Genomic DNA, 19,504 nt, shown 5'->3' with positions numbered 1-19,504 from the left:
GCTATTACCTACAAAATGCTGCTCAAATACTAATGACCTTTACACCAAGGTGAAGGTTTTACGTAAGGATAAAGAGCTTGTGTGCTTCAAAGAGAAATCACAGTATCCTGGCTCTTGCACGTACGGGGACAACGAAGGCTAATCGATTTTGTTCTCAGCACAGCTCAGCCCCTGGATACCACTGACTTGAGCAAAGACCCTGCACCTGCTCAGGCAGCAGGTGGGAGCCCGGGAGAGGGCGGAGCAACGGGGCCCACTGCTCACGCCGCATTGCCTCCGGTGGCCGCCAGGGGCAGCACCGAGGCACCTGCCGCACCTCCCCCTCCCCAATCTCCACCCCCCGCCCTCCGGGCTCCTGCTCCCGGGAGCCCCGCAAACCCCGCTCCGCCCGCGCCCCGCACAGCACCGAGGCTCCCAGCCCGGTCCGCCCAGCTGCCCCATCCCGGGGCCATGGGGGCACCCCCGGGCTACCGACCCTCTGCCTGGGTGCATCTCCTCCACCAGCTGCCCCGCGCCGACTTCCAGCTCCGACCGGTGCCCAGCGGTTTTGCGCCCCGCGACCAAGAGTACCAGCAGGTGGGATGGCAAACAGGGGCCAGGTCCCCGGGGAGCAGGAGGCTGGGTCACAGTTCCTGCGTCTTGGGGACTGGAGACCCGGCCTGCGTTTGGGGGTACAAGAGCAAGATTAGCGGTAGAGAGCTCATACCTTAAGGTTCCTCCCTGGGACGTGCGCTGGGGATGCAGACCCCTCTCTCCAGAAATAAGAGGAAGCCAGGAGCCTGGACCCCCAAGAGTCCTAAATGGGAGGAGATGAGGCCCCAGCATTTGGGTTCCTGAGACCTGCCTTGGAAGCCAGTCTCCAGGGTCATCTAAGGAAAGATCTGCTCCTGAGGTTCTAGGCGAGAAGGACCCCGCCCCCACAGGATCCCAGCTAGTAAATATGTCCCAGATAAGGGGGTACCCAAGAGAGAGGACCGAGAGCGGGAAGGCTGGGGCGGCAGCTGAGGTCTGGGACAGGGATTGATATCCTCAAATAGGGATGAGAGATTTTAGGGCTAGGGCTGGGGAATGAGGTGAGGTGAGATAAGGATTCAGGGTGCTTTCGGCCTGTCCCAGGACAGAAGACGCTGTCAGGGCGCCAGAGAGGATCGGGTGGAGATGAGGTTAGGTTTGGGGCCACTGAAGACGACAGGCCTGGGTCCCAGGAGGGTGAGGCTGGTGGTGGAACCTCACAGAAGCTGGGTCCCCAGGGAAAGGGGCCCAGCTGTAGCTCTGGGTTGGGGGGTGGCTGTCCCCTGACCCAGTTTAATTCAAGTCCTTGACTTTGAGATTAATGAGAAAAGCTTGGCTGAGCTGGGGGCCTTCGGGGGAGGGCGGGGGCTGGGAGTCAGCCCCCGCCCTCCCCCCAAGTCTGAACCTCTGCGGCTGTTCAGGGTGGCTTCTGGGAAAGGGGCACAGGGTTGGGAGAGCTTCGAGGGAGGGGGGTGTTCCCAGAAAAGCAGCAAGGGGGAACGTGTGCTGTGTGCTTGCTATTTGGGTCATGGCTGGCACAGCCTGAGCGGCTCCTCCCTGCCTACTCCACCCGCCCCCTCTCCCCTCCAAACGGGGACCGCCATCCCCTCGCCCACAGCCACTTACACAATCACAGCCTCCAGCCGGTGGGTCCACCCACTCCCAAACAGACTCACGGGGCTTATGGCTCTGGAGAGCTCCTCAGCCACGAGGATTCCCCCGTGGGCCCCCAGCACCACCACAGACGCTTAGAACAGTTTGCTCAACCTGATCCTCAGCAGTCAGAGTCAACGCTGGGGCACACACAGTCCCATCACGGGGACATTCTTCTTCGTAGAAATGACACACTACGAGGGACTCTGGGACAGGACCTTCAGGATCTCATGCCCAGTCACATATACACAGCACCCTCATGTGTACACCACCACACACACAGGCACCTTCATACACACATACACATCTACCCCCCCCCCACACACACAAACTCAAACTCACCCCAAGTCACACATACACTCACATAGTCCACCCATCACCCCTCACTGATTGAAGAAGCTATGTTTAGAAAACATTAATGCCCACAAGCATTCTCTTGCACATAGACATGCAGCATGATATACACAAACACCTTATACTCACACTCCATATGCCCTCCTCTGGTGGAAGGCAAATTCACAGCCACATAAACACTGCACACACTTGTCACTCCCACAGGTGATGTGGAGGACAGGGAGATAGGCTATGGTTTAGGGACCATAGTCCCTGGGATTGCAGGGCTGTGATTCCAGACCCCATACTGCCCCTGTCCTGCTGTGTGGCTCCAGGTAAATCCTGTCCAGCTCTGGGCCTCGGAGAAGACACGTGACACAGGTCTCCTGAAAGACCCTACCACATGCAGAGCCCACAGTTCTGTAATTGACTGAGACACGGCCTCACTCTGTAGTCCAGGCTGGCTGGAGTTTATGTAACAGGGAATGGCCTGAAAATATGGCGATCTTCCTGCCATAGCCTCCAGAAGGCTGGGGTTACAGGGGTGTGGTGCCATACCTAGCTCAGAGCCACTGTGTGCTGCAAGGTGTTCGCAGCTGTTAACATCCCTTTGCCTCTCTTCCCTTTCCTCCGTCCTTTGGGTCTCAGTATACACTGCCCTGTCAGTCTCCTTTCTTCTATAGTTCTTTCTCTATATGGTTCTTTCTCTGTGTCTCTTCACCTCTCTGTCTTTCTCTCTTTCTTCCCTTCGCTCCCCTGTCTCTGGTTTGATCCCTCTGGTGTTTTGTGTGTCTCATCTCTACCCCCTTCTTTCTTGTCTTTGACTCTGAGCCTGTGTATCTGTGTCACACACCACACACACACACACACACACACACACACACACACACACACACACAGCTGTCACAGCACCCTGTCCCCAGCCCCAGCCCTGGGGTGACAGACTCAACTGCGGTGGGTGTGTGAGCTCAGCTCAGCAGCAGGAGGGAGAGGCGGTAAAGAAGGCTGCCTCTCCTGCTCTCCTGAAGTATGGAAATGGGAGCCTTCCTGCCCCTTCCTGCCTTACAGTTCAGAGGGAACCTCAGGGAGTCCTTGGGACGTGTTGCGTTCCAATTGCCTGGTCGCAGTGAGGAGTAAACCAAGGTTCAGAGAGAGGGGGGCCCTTTTGAGGCCACACAACCTGGGAAGAACTGTCCAGGGCTGGAACCCAAAACCTGAGTCCCCTACTTGGATGCGGCCTCCAGCAACCTAGCCCTAAATTCTGGATGGGCCTCAGCTGTTAGTCTGAGAGAGAATAGGTATCTCATCTTTTCCCACAACCTGAACACCATCAAGGACTGGGCTTTGCCCCCATCCATGCAGCTGAGGAGGAACTTCTTGTCTGGGACATGAAAGTGCTCTCAGAGGCTTCTCATCACTTCCTCCTCAGGCCCTGCTGCTGGTGGCAGCCTTGGCTGGGCTGGGTTTGGGCCTGAGCCTCATCTTCATCGCTGTCTACCTCATCCGCTTCTGCTGCTGCAGGCCCCCGGAACCCCCTGGGGCCAAGAGTCCCCCACCAGGAGGAGGCTGTGTCATCTGGAGCTGCATCGCTGCCCTCCTCGTGGGCTGGTAATGGGGCCCCAGGGTGGGTGGGGAGTAGGGGGACAGAGCTCTCTACACTTGCAGTCAGCCTTCTTCATGATACCTTGGGGTGTGGGCGCAGTCAGGGGAGAGAATCCCTGGGCACTGCCAGTGCCTGTCTGCTTGGTGAGTGGAGGGCTAGAGACTTAAGGAGGACTAAGCAGCCAGCCTGAGAGTAGAATTGAAAGCCTGGGACAGGTTTGGGGTTTTCAGTGGTTCTCTCACTACTTAGGGGAGTGAGATATTCTCTCTAGACTTCAGTTTCCACATCTTTGAAGTGGGTTTGGCAGTGCTGCCCGGACCCCAGTTACACGGAGAGAGTGCACACAGCTCCTGGGTCCAGGGGGTGTCCTCTGTGTTAACACTGATCAAAGAGTTATTCATTCACTGAGCTCATTCACTCAACAACTGAGCATAACTCCCGTGTGCCAGACACTGACCATGCCAGCCTGGGCACTCTGCGACTCCGAGCCACAGTTCCAGTCAGGGAAACAACAGGCCTTCCAGGGTCACCAGCAGCAGCAGCAGCGCCTGCTCAGCCCCCACCCAAGCTGGGTCTGAGTCTTTCTCATGATAAGAGCTGTGCTCAAGCTGGCCACCCCTGGTTCTGAATGAGGGAAGCTCGGGGAGGAAGAGAAAATGACTTTTTAAGCCCACCCAGTTTAAGAGGCAAGTGGAGATTCAGGCTCATGGAGAAAGAAACCCTCCCTACCCGCACCCCCCTCCCCCCAGGACCCTCCATAGGAACTCCATAGGAACTTCAGTGAACTTGACAGCAAGACTGCTGACCCCGAGTCCAGCTCCTCCTGGGTCATGGCTAGTTAGCTGACTTATGTCACCTATAAGAGGACTAAGGATTTGAAGGGGTTGAGACCTGCTGGGGACCTCATGCGTGGTCATCAGGAGCCCTATAGGAATGTGGTGCCCCCTCCAGCCAGCTGGGGGTATGGCCTGGAGTAGTCACCCCAGTCTGGGCTCTGGGCCACTCTTCCTCGTTGTAGGAAGAAGAGGGTGTGTGTTTGGGAGGATACGAGGGCTGGGCGCCCTATATCCAAGATGTTTTCTCATCAGGCTTTCCAGAATGGGGGTGGATGGGGGAAGCTGACAAAGACCCAGTGGGGGAGAGACACAGCCCCAGCCCCCTCAGAGCCTGGGAACAAGAGGAGCTTTGTAGGGTTCTGAACAATGGGGCAGGGGCAGTAGGCTCCCATCCAAGGGATGGGGTGGGGGCCTGTTTAGCCCAAGGCTGGGAACTGTGAGGGCATCAGGCTCTCGCCCCCTCCAGTGCGAGGCACAGACTCAGGGAGGAAAGTGGGTCCCCATATTCAAGCTCCACAATGGAAGTCTGTGTGTTGGCTGGGCAGGGGCAGGGGCCCAGCTCCTGGCCTGGCCTCCAGCCCTCCCTCCCACATTCTCTTACTCCTCTTCCAGCTGGCCAGATGCCTGGATCCCTGGGCAGCATAGGGGAAGGCTGAGAGCTCCAGGCACAATGTCTTTTACAAAAGAATAGGGGCTAGGGACCTTGTGCTCCTAAGAACCTTGAGGAGGCAGGGGCAAGGACCACCTGGGCTAGGAAGAGACAGGTGTGGATGGCCTAATGACTCCTAAGACAAGGCTGTGAATGCGGGGTGTTTTGGCAAAGGATGCCGGAGTGGGTTGTGAGCTGATCGTAATTAGGAATTGATAACCTTTTATCCAGGGCTAGGCAGAAACCAGGGTTCCATTCTGGGGAGGTGCGAGTTAAATCTGGGGGGCTCCTTCTTTTCCTCCACTCCGCCCACCATTAGCATCACAATGACGTCTCTCCAGCTGGGGGAGTGAGGTCTTCAGGTTACCTTGGCAACTGGTGGAGGCCAACCTTGAGCTGTTCTTTTTCCCACGGAGGGTGAACCAATAGGGTGGATGCAGAGATTGGATAGGCAAATGAAGCAAAGAGGAGGGTGGGTGCCGCGTGGAGGCATGGTGCCTGCCCTCCAGGGTCTGAGAGGGCTGGTATTTCTTCTTCCTTCTTCTCTCAGTGCGGGCATTGGCATTGGTTTCTATGGCAACAGCGAGACCAGCGACGGGGTGTCCCAGCTCAGCTCAGCACTGCTGCATGCCAACCACACGCTCAGCACCATTGATGACTTGGTGAGGGGGCCAGCCACTGGCCAGACTGCAGACTCATACCCCAATTGGTCTCCCCATGGGACCGTGGTCCCCCGCTGAGGAACAAAAGGAGCCAAAATCAAAGCAGATCCCAGACCAGAAACCTAATCCCCAGATGCAGAACTTCAAACTCAGACCTGCAGACCTTAGGCCCTATGCTCTACCCCAGTGCTGCCACCTGGAGCTGGATCTAGAAGATTCAGACACAGAGAGTGAAGACTCAGATCCAGGCCCAGGCCTGCACTTCAGTTTATATCCCAAGCCAGAGACAAAACACCAAGGACACCAGTCCCTGTCTTCAGGCTAGAGCCAAGGCTACAGACCCTACACTTGGCCCAAATGCAAGCTCAGGGATCCCCCACTGGGAGATCTTGTACCCTAGGATTCCAGAGCTCAGGGCTGAGATGCATGCGCGTGTTGCAGTTTGGTGCCTACTTGTGGAGAGCCAAGGAATCAGATTTGAGACCCCAGACTCAAAAAGGCAGATGCAGACTTCAGACTTAAGACTCACTCTTCCATTTTGACCTAATTTCAATGCTGGGGTTAGAATCTTTACCTTGCCCTCAAGCCCCTGACCAACTAGAGCAGATGACAGGACCTGGGGGCCCTTTTCCCCAGTCTTCAGATGCCCCAGAACCCCAGATCTCTGGCAACTCACACTCCTCATCCCTGCTTCACCCCCGAGACCCCATCCTTCAGCCTCAACCCCAGGCTGTGGAAAAGGTTACCCCGGGCCTGAGACCACGTCCTCTCCCCAGGTGCTGGAAACAGTGGAGAGGCTGGGTGAGGCAGTAAGGACGGAGCTGACCACCCTGGAGGAAGTACTGTCAGAGCGCGTGGAGCTGGTGGCCGCCACCCGGGGAGCCCGGAGGCAGGCGGAGGCTGCGGCTCAGCACCTGCAAGGACTGGCCTTCTGGCAAGGAGTGTCCCTCAGCCCAGTGCAGGTGGCTGAAGATGTGACTTTTGTGGAGGAGTACAGGTAGGGAAAGGGCTTCCCTATTGTTTTAAGCATCGTAGTCTCAACTAGGCCCTGGGGGGTTGTGTGGGGGACAGTATCTGGAGACAGTTTTATTTGCCCCACTAGTTGGAAGAGAAGCTACTGTCACTTGGCAGGTGGAGGCAGGGATGCTATTCAGCATCCTATAGGCCAGCCCCACTGTGGAGAATTACCCAGTTGTGAATATAAGACCAGCCTGATAAACCCAGCTGTGTGGATGGGTCCAGAGGTTGAGGGCCCATCCTCATACTTACATACCCCCTCAATGATCTCTCATTCATTCACTCACTCAGCCGTTCCTTGACTCATTCATTCAGCAAATCAGTAGTAACTGGACTAATCAAGTAGCAAACCTTAGCTTTATCTAAAATTAGATTATCTGGGAGGCAACTGTGTTCACTGTACTGTGTTCACTGTGCAACTAAACATCTGGAGAGAGACGGTGCATATGATTAGGAACCTCAGCTTTAAGAGGCCACTCTGTATATGTACAGGCTTAAACAGGTTTCTTTCCATGCCTTGGCCTTGGTTTTCCCACCTTAAAGTGAGTCCTTTCATGCATAGCTCAAAATGCCCTGTGGAAAGTTAGTTGATAACCTTGAGTGTCTGAGACAAAGAACACACGGTGACTGATGAAATAGTCAAGTACAGATATGCCAAGCAGAGGAATGGCACAGGAAATGCCACCCAGGAAGGACTCTGCTCAGCCGGGAGAGCAATGGGAAACAGGCCTGTCATCTCAACTGCTCTGGAGGCTGAGCTAAAAGGGTTGAAAACTCAGGCCTGCCTGGGCTGCCGAGTAATTTCAAGGCCAGTTTGAATAACTTAGTGAGACATTGTTTCAAACCGAAGAGTCAAAACAAGGCCGAGGCCATGGATAACGGAAGGATATTTGCCTAGAATTGACTGGTGAGGGACTGAGAGTATGACTCGGTGGTAAAACGGCTGCCTAGAATCTCCCTGTGAGGGGCTGAGGGTGTGACTCTGAGGGTGTGACTCAGTGGTAGAGCCCCAGCCAGGAGTCCACCCGTGACATGATGGGCTAGGGAGCAAAGCTCCTGTGGTAGAGTCCGTGCCTAGAATTCCACAATGAGGGGCTGGTTTTGTGGTTCTGGTAGAACATTTATTTACCTAGAATCCAGTCCTGAGGGGCTGGGAAACATGACTTGGTTAGAGTTGCCTGCCTAGCGTGTGTGAGGTTTTACGTTCACAGAGGAGGTCTCGGGGCCGGGGGGTGGGGGTGGGGGGTGGGGAGGGGAGGAGGAGTGACTAGAGAGATGGTTCCAGTGGTTAAGGGTACTTGCTGCTCTTAGAGAGGACCCAGGTTCGGTTCCCAGCACTCACATGGCGGCTCACAGCCATCTGTAACTCCAGTTCCCCGGGCTCCAACACCCTCTTCTGACCTCTGCAGACCCCAGGTAGACGCACATACGTGTAGGCAAAGCAAACACATTTCCTGTGAGGTGGGTCATGAGAGCTTTGGAGCAGATAAAATAGGAAGGGGCTTGTCTGGGGACGGGCAGGCAGTTGATATCCGAGTGTTTGCAAGGGCCATGCTGAAAGGCGACACTGGAGGGCGAGAACAAGCTGTGAAGCCCTCCGAGGCAGCCATCCATCTCAGCAGCCAGCAAGACCAAGCTTTATCCACTCTTAGGTATTTCATTACTTCTTGCGTTCAGCTGACAACCCCGAGTCTCCTGTTCCCAAGCAGGGAGGCCGGGCTCCTTGGTACGAGCACATTGGGGCTGAAACAATCCCAGCGGAGGGTGCATGCTGCGGATCAAACAGTGGGAGGCAGTCAGGCCTAGGTCCAAGGGCCACAGGTTCTATGTCACGGTCAAACCTAGGATTCCAAGAGTCTGGTCGGGGAGGTGGAGGTGACGGTGCAAATGATGCTCAGCAGATGCTCTGTGAACGTGTCTGGTATTAGAGGGGCCCAGCAAATGCACTGGGGCCACGCGTGGAGGCATGACCAGGGGCAAGGTCTCAGAGAGTGCAAACCACAGTCCCGTGGGGACTGCTGAGAACGGCACTTTATTGAGCATTTGCAATGTGCCGAGCACTGAGTTTGGGCCTTCCGTGCATCTCCCTCTGCAGTCCTGGTGTGTTACTTATTTGATTACATATTATGGAGCATTCAAAGCCTCCCCTGGATGGTGATTTAGCTAACATTAACTTCACCCACAAGCCCACTCTCCTAAGACCTTTACATGTGTCCATTCATTCACCTGATATCAGATTGTGAAGTTGATCCTGATATGCCACTCAGGTTACTAGTAGGGAAACTGAGGCAAATAGGTTACATGGCTAAATGAATAATTGAGACCTAGACATCATACCTCTGAAGTGTGCAATAAGGTCCCAGGTAACTGACACCCTATAGTGCTGGCTCAAGGATCCATCCTATTCAGAGAGGCCACTGCCCGTGTCCACGACCACAGAACTTCTGTGTGATTTGGTCAGGGTAGGTCCCAGGTGCTTCAACTCCAGAACCTATGCTACAGAGCACTCCAGAGTCTTGTGAGCCTTGCACCATTTCATCAATGAACTTCACGGAGCAGCAGAGAGGCTGCCGGATCAGGCTGGGGTGAACCTGAGGTCCTGCTGGCCTCCAGAGGTCCACAGCCATGGCCCTTCTTCCTGCAGGTGGCTGGCCTACGTCCTCCTGCTGCTCTTGGTGCTTCTGGTTTGTCTCTTCACCCTCCTGGGCCTGGCGAAGCAGAGCAAGTGGCTGGTGGTTGTGTGAGTAGAGCGTATTGCACAGGGGAGGGAAATGCCGGGTTTCCGGCATGCAACATTGCTAAAGTCATGGGAAAGACGAAGATTGCGTTTGCTGTAGGCTAGGGGGGAGGGAGACATGCCAGATGCTTTCTCCCTTGGTTACCACAACAAACCCGTGGAGGGAGTGCCACCAGGTTGTCTATATGGCAGGTGAGGGACATGACAGAATGTGGGGACACCTAGGACCCATGTTCTTACTGAACAGTTCTCTGTGTGCCAGATACCATTCTTAGGACTTCATGGAACTCTCACATTCAGCCTCCCAGGGAGGTAGGCACTGACCTCTGTTTAACAGTGGGAGGTGGTGGAAGTCCATTGGGGCTAGATCAGGGCCACACAACAGTCAGGATGCACTGTGGTAGGGCTCAAGTCCAGCCTGCCCATCATGGGAAGAACCCATCCTCCTCCTCCCTTGGTGCCTACTGTCTGTGGACTCCTCCTGGGAGAGATGCCAGCATTAGATCCCAACGACTGCATCTAAGCCCTCATCAGGGCCTGGAGACTGATAGAACACACTGTGTTGAGCAAGTATGTGACTGGGGACCAGGTCTTCCAGTTTACAACAGCCGTCAACCTCCCCTACCACTCCATGACCCAGAATTATCTTACCCCTCACAACCCTGGACATAAGTCAAGACTTAAATAAGCTAAGCTCAGAATTTCAGAAATCAACTCTGGAACACTCCCCGTACCTTGTGGCTTAGAGGTTGAGAGAGTAGGGAAAAGATCGCTAAATAAAATGGGCTGTGGACAGGCCTGGGAGCTAGCTCCGAACCTACTGGACCCTGGACAATAACATCCCAGGAAATTCAGCTCATGGGTGGACAGCTGCCTCCTAGGGTCCAGGAACAGTCGGGATAATGGCTGCTGACCTGCCAACCAAGACCTTCCCCTCTCCTTTTCCAACTGAACAGATGTTCTATCTGACGTCAGTCTGGGCCTTACCCCACCCTTTACTCCCGTGCCTCTGCCTCTAATCCTCTAGGCTACAGAGGTTGGTGGGTACTGGGGAGGGCTGTGATTGGATGTGGGGTGTAGAAAGAGGCAAGGCTGATTAAGAGACCTGAGTCCAGCCACCTCCCCCTCTAGGATGACCGCCATGAGTCTCCTGGTGCTTGTCCTGAGCTGGGGTTCTATGGGCCTAGAGGCTGCCACAGCTGTGGTAAGTATGGGGCTCTGGATTCAGGTGTTTTGAATCCCGGGGTGGGCGTGACCTAATTAATGCCATAAATCCTAAGGCTTGGGAAACATGATCACAGTTCTGAGGTTTCAGCCTTATTTGCTGGGTCCTGAGAGAGCAGAGGCTGGGGTCTGGATTAGACTCCTCAGTCTGAGGAGGGCTAGAGTCTGGACCCCTGGGTTTGAGGGAGGAGGATTGGAGCCTGGACCTCTGAGTTCTGTGGAAATATGAAATTGGACATTTCTGGTCTGATCCCTTCCTGCTTCCTTCACCAGGGCCTCAGTGACTTCTGCTCCAACCCAGACACCTATGTGCTGAACCTGACCCAGGAGGAGACAGGGCTCAGCTCAGGTGATTCCCATAAATCCCTGCTGTCCTCTACGCTCCCTGCCACCCACTAGTGCCTAGTCTGTGGTAGAGTGCAGAACCATCTACCAGTCCCGGCAGGATGGTAAAAGGGTAGGATCAAAATGCCTGTGAGTGTGAGGGGAGGGGGAGGGGGCCATGGGCCTCAGTGATAGGAGGGTGTGACTGTGGGAGAATGTGGGGGATCTGCCCCCACTTTTTCCCCTAGGGTACTCTTGAGCAGGGAGAAGTGAGAAATACTTAGATAGAAATATAGAGGAGAGAGACAGAAACACAGGATAGCCTTGGGAGGGCCTGGGTCAAAACCCACCAGCCCCTTCTTTCTCTTCTAAAGGGCTATTTATAGAAATGCCGGGGGGCGGGGGGGGGGGGAGCAGAAGACCTCCCCCCAGCACAGCCAAGTACAGACCCTTCCAAATACCTAGTGACCATGCATGTGGTCAAGCCATCCCCTAATGCAGCCCTGCTGTGTAAAGCAAGCTCAGATCTCACTAAGAAACCTCTGTGGACCCCAACAGGAGAACAGGGAAGCATAATTAGGTCAGTTGAATCTGCTCCCAGATGTGAGTGAAGCAGAAGGGTTGAAAGTATGGGGTGTGATATTGCCCACCTATAATCCCAGCAATTAGGAGGCTGAGGCATAAGTTCAAGGGCAGCCTGAGCTATGTAGACCTTGTCGCACTGTGTTCTAAAACAAAGCAAAAACAGAATGGAGTTGGAGATGTCGCTCAGTTGGTAGAGTACTTGCCTTGCATGCCCAAAGCTTTACGTTTGATTCCCAGCAACACATAAAACTTAGCACAGTGGCTTGTGCCTGAAATCTCAGCACTCAGGAAGTGCAGGAAGAAAGATCAGAAGTTCAAGGTGATCCTCAGCTACATAGCAAGTTCAAGGCTGCTTTGGGCTACAGGACTCTTGTCTCAAAACAACAGCAGCAAACTGAACAACAACACAAGAAGGAAGAAGAGGAGGAGGGAAGGAAAGGAAAGCGGGGAAGGGGAGAGAATGGAAGGAAGGGGGAGAGCAAGGGGAGGGAAGGAAAGGAAGGGAAGAAGGGAGGGAAGGAAGGAGGGGAAGAGGAGGGAGGAAGAAGGGAGGATAAGGAACGGATAGGAGAGTGGCTAGCAGGTCTTTGAGACCCCAAGAAAGTTCCAAACTGGGTGGGGAATGTCCCCTGGGCTATGGCCCTCCAGATTTGCCCAGGGAGAGCCTGGGCCCAGGCTCATAGCCTGCTCCTTTCTCTCCCCCCCACTTCAGACATCCTCAACTATTATTTCCTGTGCAACCAGGCGGTCTCCAACCCCTTCCAACAGGTTAGGACTATGGGCAAAAGAAATGGGAATTGAGGAGATGGCTAACGTGAAACCTCAAGGGCATATGATGGGCTGTACTCCTGGGTTCCGTGGGAGGTGGAGGGTGCCATGGCCCAGAGTTGTGTATTCTAGTGGACAGACGGCATCATGGATACCCTGACCTGAGTGCTCCTCTCTCTTATCTCCCTGCAGAGGCTGACTCTGTCCCAGCGAGCTCTAGCCAGCATCCACTCCCAGCTGCAGGGCCTGGAGCGGGAAGCTGTCCCTCAGTTTCCTGCAGCACAGGTTAGGTCAATGGACGGTACCAGCCCGAGGGGAGAGAGGGCTGAGCCTGGTGAACCTGTGGGATGCTGGGCCTGCTCATATGACGGGACAGGTTGGCTTGGGTCAGATAGGCACGTGGAGCTGGCCCTTCTCCAAGTAGGCAGGGTCTCCTGTTGTGTGTAGAGTCTATGGAAAGGGGCGGGGCAATAGCGCTGAGCAGGTCTCTGGGCCAGAGCCTACAGGAAGAGGTGGAGGCAACCGAAGCTGACTGGTGTCTTGGGGCTGGGGTAGCCGTGGAGGTGAGGGAGGCTCTGGAGTGCTGCTGAACCTCTGCAAAGGGGAGAGAGGGGATGGTCCCTTTGGGAAGTGGGGCTCCTGAGTTGAGGTCAGGGCATAGTTTGCGGGGGTAGCAAAAGGACTGTGTAACTGTGTTCGTTCCCTCCCACAACAGAAGCCCTTGTTATCCTTGGAGGAGACGCTGAATGTGACAGAGGGAAGCTTCCACCAGTTGGTGGCGCTGTTGCACTGCCGCAGTCTGCACAAGGTGAGCTCCTGTGTGCTTGCTGGCCTGCACGCTGTCTGTTTCTTCCTCCCCCTTCTTTCTCCCCTCTCCTCTCCCTCTCCTTACCCCTCTCCCTCTCCTCTGCTGCTCTCTCTCTCTTTCTCATCCTCTCTCCCTCCTCCCATGTTTTTCATCTTTCACCTTCCCTTCTCCTCCTTGAAAGCTGCTCAGCCTCTTAAGCCCTGGAGTGAGAGCCTGGGCAGGCTCCCAGTTCCCAGGGTTGAATGCTCCTTCATGGACCTCTCGATGTGAAAGGGGCAGGGAAAAGCAGGGCAGGGCCACCTGTTCAAGCCCCACCATGGGCTCAGCTGTGAGCTGTGTGGCCTCAAGGGCCAGCCAGTATCTCTGAGTCTCAGTTTCCCCACCTTTACACCTTTGAAGGAACGATCATGAGCACTGCAAAGACTCTCAGCCTTACAACATCGAGAGTTGTTCTAAATGGACCTGCTTTCCTTGCTCACAGTCTCCCACAGTGTGTGTGTGTGTGTGTGTGTGTGTGTGTGTGTGTGTGTGTGTGTGTGTGTGTAGGAGTTCATGTAGCCCAGGCTTGCTTCAGACTAGCTGTTATAGCAGAGGATGACCCTAAGTGCTGATCGTTTTGCCCACACCTCCCTCCTGAGTGCTGAGATTACAGGTGTGTGCCATCGCACACCTTAGGAAGTATTGAGAATGGAACTCAAGGCCTCGTGCATTTCAAGCAAGCACTCCCCCAACCTGGCTACGTCCCCAGCCTCCAGTTTTTTTTAAAAAGTATTTTTCATTTTGAGGCAGAGTCTCATTAAATTACCCAGATACGGCTTGGATTCCCCATCTCCTGGCTTCAGCCTCCCCACTAGCTGGGATGGCAAGATCTTCCAGACCCAGCAGGGACTATTATTAGATATACTTTTCAAACCCAGAGACTAGGAGAAGACAATTGAGTGGTTTGCCCAGAGGGCAAGGACCTCATGGAAGGGTACTGAGCTGCTTCTGGCCTGCACTTCTAAACATGGCCAGTCTGTCCCCTTCTGCTTTTGAAACATTTTGACCCATCCACCACCCAAGGACTCACTGCAGATCAGATCTGCAGGACAGATGCTTCTTCACCACCTTCTGGTTATCTGTCTACCTTGGAATTAGCATGCAGATTCAGCAGAGAGATTCCTTTCTACAAGGAGACCCTAGCAACACCTGGGAGGTCCTTGTCCCAAAGCACTGTTTGCTGGGTATCCAAAGTCTGAAATTAATGTGGTATTCTGCCCCAGGGGGCAGGTACCAAAAAGTGAGCAATGGGGCACTGAGTAGGTATCCGAGAAGAGCCAGGGAAGGGTCCTTGCTTGTTTATACAGTGGCATGCTGGGACCCCAACTCTGTTTTATGACTCATGAAGATGCTGAGCTCCAACACTGGTTCCACGATGACTGTGAAGGGAGAGATGAGGAGTCCGAGTCTGTGCCCACCCTTGATAAGCCACATGACCCGGGCCTTGGTTTCCCATCTAGGCCTTTTTTTTTTTTTTTTTTTTTTTTACCACATGCTAAAATTAGGAGCAGGACTGAGAACATTGCTCTCTCTCTATGAAGTACTTGTCACACAATCATGAAAACCTGAGTTTGATCCCCAGAAACCATGGAAAAAGCAGGCCATCTGGTGCTGGTTTAAAATCCCAGCACTGAGCCTGGGCTACCAAGTGAGTCCCAGGAAAGGCGCAAAGCTACACAGAGAAACCCTGTCTCGAAAAACCAAAAAAAAAAAAAAAAATCCCAGCACTGAGGAGGCAGAGATAGGTGGCTATGTGGGGCCTGCTGGCCAGCCAGCCTAGCCCAATTGGTGAGCACCAGGTCCAGGTGAGAGAGCCTGTTTCAAAAACAAACACCACCTTGCTGACGGCGGTGGTGGCGCACACCTTTAATCCCAGCCCTCGGGAGGCAGAGGCAGGCGGATCTCTGAGTTTGAGGCCAGCCTGGTCTACAAAATGAGTTCTAGGCCAGCCAGGTCTACCCAGAGAAACTCTGTCTGGAAAAACAAGAACAAACAAACAAAAAAACCCAAAATATATTTGAACTTAAATCTTTGCCCCCACCCCACATGCACAGGCATCCAAACACCCCTTCCACTTGTACACACACACACACACACACTCAAACAAAATAGGAACAAGAAACATTAGGATGAGAAAGAATGGGCTGGGGGTGGTGGTGGTGCACACCTTTCATCTCAGCTCTTCCAGAGGCTGAGGCCAAGGCAGGTGGATCTCTGTGAATTTGAGGCCATCCTGGTCTACAAAGTGAGTTCTAGGCCAGCCAGGCCTGTAGGGAGAGACCCTGTCTAAATGAGAGACTTGGTTCCAGATTCAGCTCTGTACCTTCTAGGCTGTATGACTCTGTACAAGTAGATTGCCCACTCTCTGGGCTCAGCTTGCTTTCCATGACAGCCAAAGACAGCATTACCTGGGGCTGTTGCAAGGATGTGTGGGCATAGTATGTGTGTGCCTGCTGCAAACCTAACTGGTCAGTGTCCTGGTGGGCTCCTTAACCCTAGCCCTTGAACTAGGACGTCAGGACTGTCCTTCTCGCTCCCCATCCTCACTTCCCACTGCATCTGCTGCTCACACAGCCACCACGGCTGCAGACCCTGGCCCTCCTTACCTCCTTCCCAAGACCTCAGCCTCTTGCATGCCAGTCTTGCTCATTCCATCTGTCCAATGACAGCTGGTGATCCTTTCAAACACAATCGGATCAGAGTCTTCCTCTAAAAAACCTTGCGTGAATCCCCCTGCACATGGATTAAAGCCAGGGCTCCTGGCACTGACCTAGAAGAGCCTGTGTAGACGACAGCCCTACCAAAAGCTCTGTGGCCTCAGCTTTGGGGTTTCTACCCTTGTCTTCCACATCAGCCCGGCCACCTGCCTCTGTCTAGACGTAACCATCTGCCTGACTCCTTGTGCCCTTCTCAAATGGCCTCTGCTGGGCACAGTCCTAACATCTTACTGTCCTGCCAGCTTACCAGCCTCCGAGGTGGCCTCCTTGGTCCTATGTACTGAAGGTTGCCAGTGCTGGGGACATGCCTGGAGCAAAGGTGGTTTAGTCCATTCCTGCAGAATGAATCAGCATGTTGGCTGTGCCACTGGGCATTGAGGTCACTGTGGTTCTGCTGGCCTCCAGGGTGGTAGTCACAGTAGCCAGCCTCTTCTGCATGTGTTCCATGTGCCATGTCCAATCCTAAGTGTTATGTAAGCCAGCGATTTGTGGGTTCCAAGGGGCATTTGACAATGTGTGGGGATGTGGCTTTCCCAACTGCAGGAAAGGGTGCTGGCATCCTCATCTGTCAATAGCACTTGGCTGGAGCAAGGACAGGCAGGGCTGGTGCTGGTGGGAGGTACCAGTGTAGAGGCCCTCCCACCTAGGTTCCTGGGAGAGTTCTCTGGGTGCCTGAGTGATGATGCTAGACCACTTCGCATGTGGGGTGGGGGCATGGGATAAAATAGGAATGGGTTGTGAGGCTATAGCTCAGCAGAAAGGTGAACACATGGAATGACCATCCACGTTCAAAACAGTTCTCTGATGGGAGACTGCACTTGGGCACAGAGTCTGGGTGACTGACTCATGCAGTGCCACACAGCCAGGTAAATGGATGGTTGGACCTGCGTACAACTGGGTACAAAGTGCACATGTGCACACTCTCAGGCTTACCCTCTGCCTCAGGACTACGGCTCGGCACTCCGAGGTCTGTGTGAAGATGCCCTGGAGGGCCTGCTGTTCCTGATGCTCTTCTCCCTCCTGTCTGCGGGGGCCCTGGCCACCACCCTTTGCAGCCTGCCCCGTGCCTGGGCCCTCTTCCCGCCCAGGTCAGCAGGGGAGAGAGGGCAGGGTCCCCAGGGAGGGGACAGGAGGCAGTACCCAGGGCCACTGGTGGGGATGGGGCAGCCTCCTGATGGGTTCCCATCCTGCTTCTCTGCTACTCCCCACATCGCACTTCAGTGATGATTACGATGACACAGATGACGACGACCCTTTCAACCCTCAGGTACAGACCCTGGTCTGAGGAGGGGGGCTGGGGTGTCAACCCCTGGGTCTGAGGGAGGAGGAAGGGGCCCCACAGTAAATGACAGATCCTCACTGCACGTCTTCTCCCCGTTATCCTGCTAGGAATCCAAGCGCTTTGTGCAGTGGCAGTCTTCCATCTGAGCCTCCCCTCCAGCCTGGAGCCTGCCTCTCCTCTTCGGTAAGCTTCAATGGCACCTTGGTGTTCTGCTGGGCCTTGGCTTATGTATGGTACTCTGATGCTGGGTGGGTGTCCACGGGAGTGTCTCCTTCCTGTGTCAGCTCCTTCTCTCTCTCTCTCTAGCTCCTTTCCTGGCTGCTGGAGAAGGCCCCACTAACCTGACCCTGACTGGGTTCTGACCACTAACACTGCTGGCCATGGACACCTCACATAGGATGACATTCTGCTCTGGCCCCAACGTTTCTCCATCCCTATTTGTCCTTAACACAGGGGACTGCTGAGGTGGCAGAGCAGTGACCAGGGCTGACTGGGAAGGGGGCTGACCTACAGCTGGGTGTCCCTCACCTCTGGCTGGCTGCCAGTATTGTCCTTGGAGGGACTAAGCTGGAGGCGGGTATAAGGATGTCTGGGCTCATCTCCTAGCGATCTCAACTTGTGGCACTAACTTGGAAGAGGGTTGATTTGAAATAAAAGGGAAGACTATTTTACGAATAGCTAGGTCCTTCTTATTTCTTCCCTCCTGAGAGAGGAAATCCTGACTGGGCTAGGGAGACCCCTTCCCTGGTGGTTGAAAGGCAACTCTCCTCTTGTCCAGGCTCAGCACCGCTCTGGTTCTGAAAGTCACATGCATATCCTGACAATGGAAGAGGCAGATCCCAGGAAGAGAACAAACCTAGCATTAGATCTAAACGTGCGTGCATCCACAGGAACAAAGTCGAGCTTCCAGTCACGTGGAATGTACAAGGCCTGGTGGGTTTCGGAACGGTGTGGAATCAACTCGCTTCCTGGCGGCTCAAATCCAGCACGAGACGTCAGAAAACCTAAGTGTGTGCCAGTCAAGGGGCAGACCTGTTCAAAGAGAAAGTAGAATATCTGTATGGAGTGCGGCCAGGGTGATGTAGAAGGGGAGACTGGAAAGAAGATGAAATCTAGACAGGAAAAGATAAGGCAGCCTATGAGCTATGAAGTAAAATCAAACACGGCAGAGTAAAAAGGGAAATCTATTATCTGGGGAGTAATGCCTATGTAGTTCTCTTTTATAAAAAAAGGCAGCACCTATGACAAATAACCCACAGAAGCTTCTATTGATTTAACAAAAAGACAACTCAATTTAAAAGTAAGCAACTGAGATGAACATAGGAAAAAACAAAAACCCCACGACAAACTCACAAAGTTGTTCAAATTCTAATGATTTCCCAGCACGATGTCCTACTCCCCAGCCCAGTACTTACTTATTGTGACATTGAAGTGGGGTGCTGTCTGGTGCTGGTCTAGAAGCCCAGGAAGAGGTGCTCAAAATATGCTGCCCCGGAGGCTATGAATCCCTAGTTATGTGAGAAAAAAAAAAAAAAAAAGAAAAACCTGCTCATATGTGAAAGAATGAGAACTATCCCTCCACCTGGTGATCCTTCGGGGACCGAGCTTCCAGAAAAAGACAACAAGCAACTAAAAACGTGTGTGAAGAGGCCTCTGTCCGGGCAACACGTGGCCTAGTTAAATGCTGGAGACAAAAAGTCCACAAAAGGGAAAGAGAAGTAGCACTCTCTGGAAGACCAGCAGCTCTGTAGGGGAAGCCGGTAGAGCAGGATCCTCAAGTTGGGTGTGACAAACAGTGGCAGTAGGATGCACAAACACCAAGGGACAAAAACCCTGAAGGGCCTCTCACGGTGGATGGATACCTCTGGGCCCAGTCCTGGCACCACTGTGCTGATGCGGGCAAGTTATCTGACTCCTTGAACCTCAGTTGCATCGTCAAGCAAATGGGTATCTTCAGTCTAGACACGTCAGCTCTGACAGGACAGGTAGAAAGCAGAATAAACGCAACATGATGCTCTGGGTTACACTCCGGCACGGAGAAAACATTAATTAGAAAAGTATCGAAGGCTAAGTAAAGTCTGCGGCTTAGTTCAGAGTATTAAAGCAACATCAGTCAGTTTTATTACTTTTAACAAATAAACCATGGTGAATCCGAGGTGGTAGCAATAGGGGAAACTGGGAATACTATGCCCAACTCCCGTATTATCTTTGCAACTTTTTTTTTCTGTAAACCCAAATTTATTCTAAAATAAAAG

At 53.7% G+C, this 19,504-nt stretch overlaps 1 protein-coding gene across 4 annotated transcripts; it reads left to right on the top strand.

Moving 5' to 3' along the window:
- Positions 1-324: 324 nt before the first annotated feature.
- Ttyh1 (tweety family member 1) lies at positions 325-18,813 on the top strand. 4 transcript variants are annotated; one of them, XM_052714396.1, is made up of 14 exons: positions 327-576; positions 3,428-3,606; positions 5,637-5,748; positions 6,525-6,745; positions 9,410-9,505; positions 10,634-10,706; positions 11,000-11,075; positions 12,348-12,403; positions 12,596-12,688; positions 13,119-13,211; positions 16,913-17,055; positions 17,189-17,234; positions 17,357-17,432; positions 18,028-18,142. In XM_052714396.1, exons 1-13 carry the CDS (start codon positions 451-453, stop codon positions 17,393-17,395), a joined length of 1,353 nt encoding a protein of 450 aa, XP_052570356.1. In that variant the 5' UTR covers positions 327-450; the 3' UTR covers positions 17,396-17,432; positions 18,028-18,142. The 4 variants fall into 4 exon arrangements, with proteins under 4 accessions (XP_052570352.1, XP_052570353.1, XP_052570356.1 ...); XM_052714397.1 differs by lacking the exon at positions 18,028-18,142 and adding an exon at positions 17,556-17,926; XM_052714392.1 differs by lacking the exon at positions 17,189-17,234 and having other exon boundaries at positions 325-576; positions 18,028-18,813.
- The last annotated feature ends 691 nt before the right edge of the window (positions 18,814-19,504 follow it).

The sequence above is a fragment of the Peromyscus californicus genome, unplaced genomic scaffold (genome assembly GCF_007827085.1).
Source record: "Peromyscus californicus insignis strain IS unplaced genomic scaffold, ASM782708v3 Scaffold_4__1_contigs__length_199733344, whole genome shotgun sequence".
Taxonomy (NCBI): Eukaryota; Metazoa; Chordata; class Mammalia; order Rodentia; family Cricetidae; genus Peromyscus; species Peromyscus californicus.
Note: the sequence above shows the minus strand (reverse complement) of the source record. Positions and strands in the feature narration are given on the sequence as shown.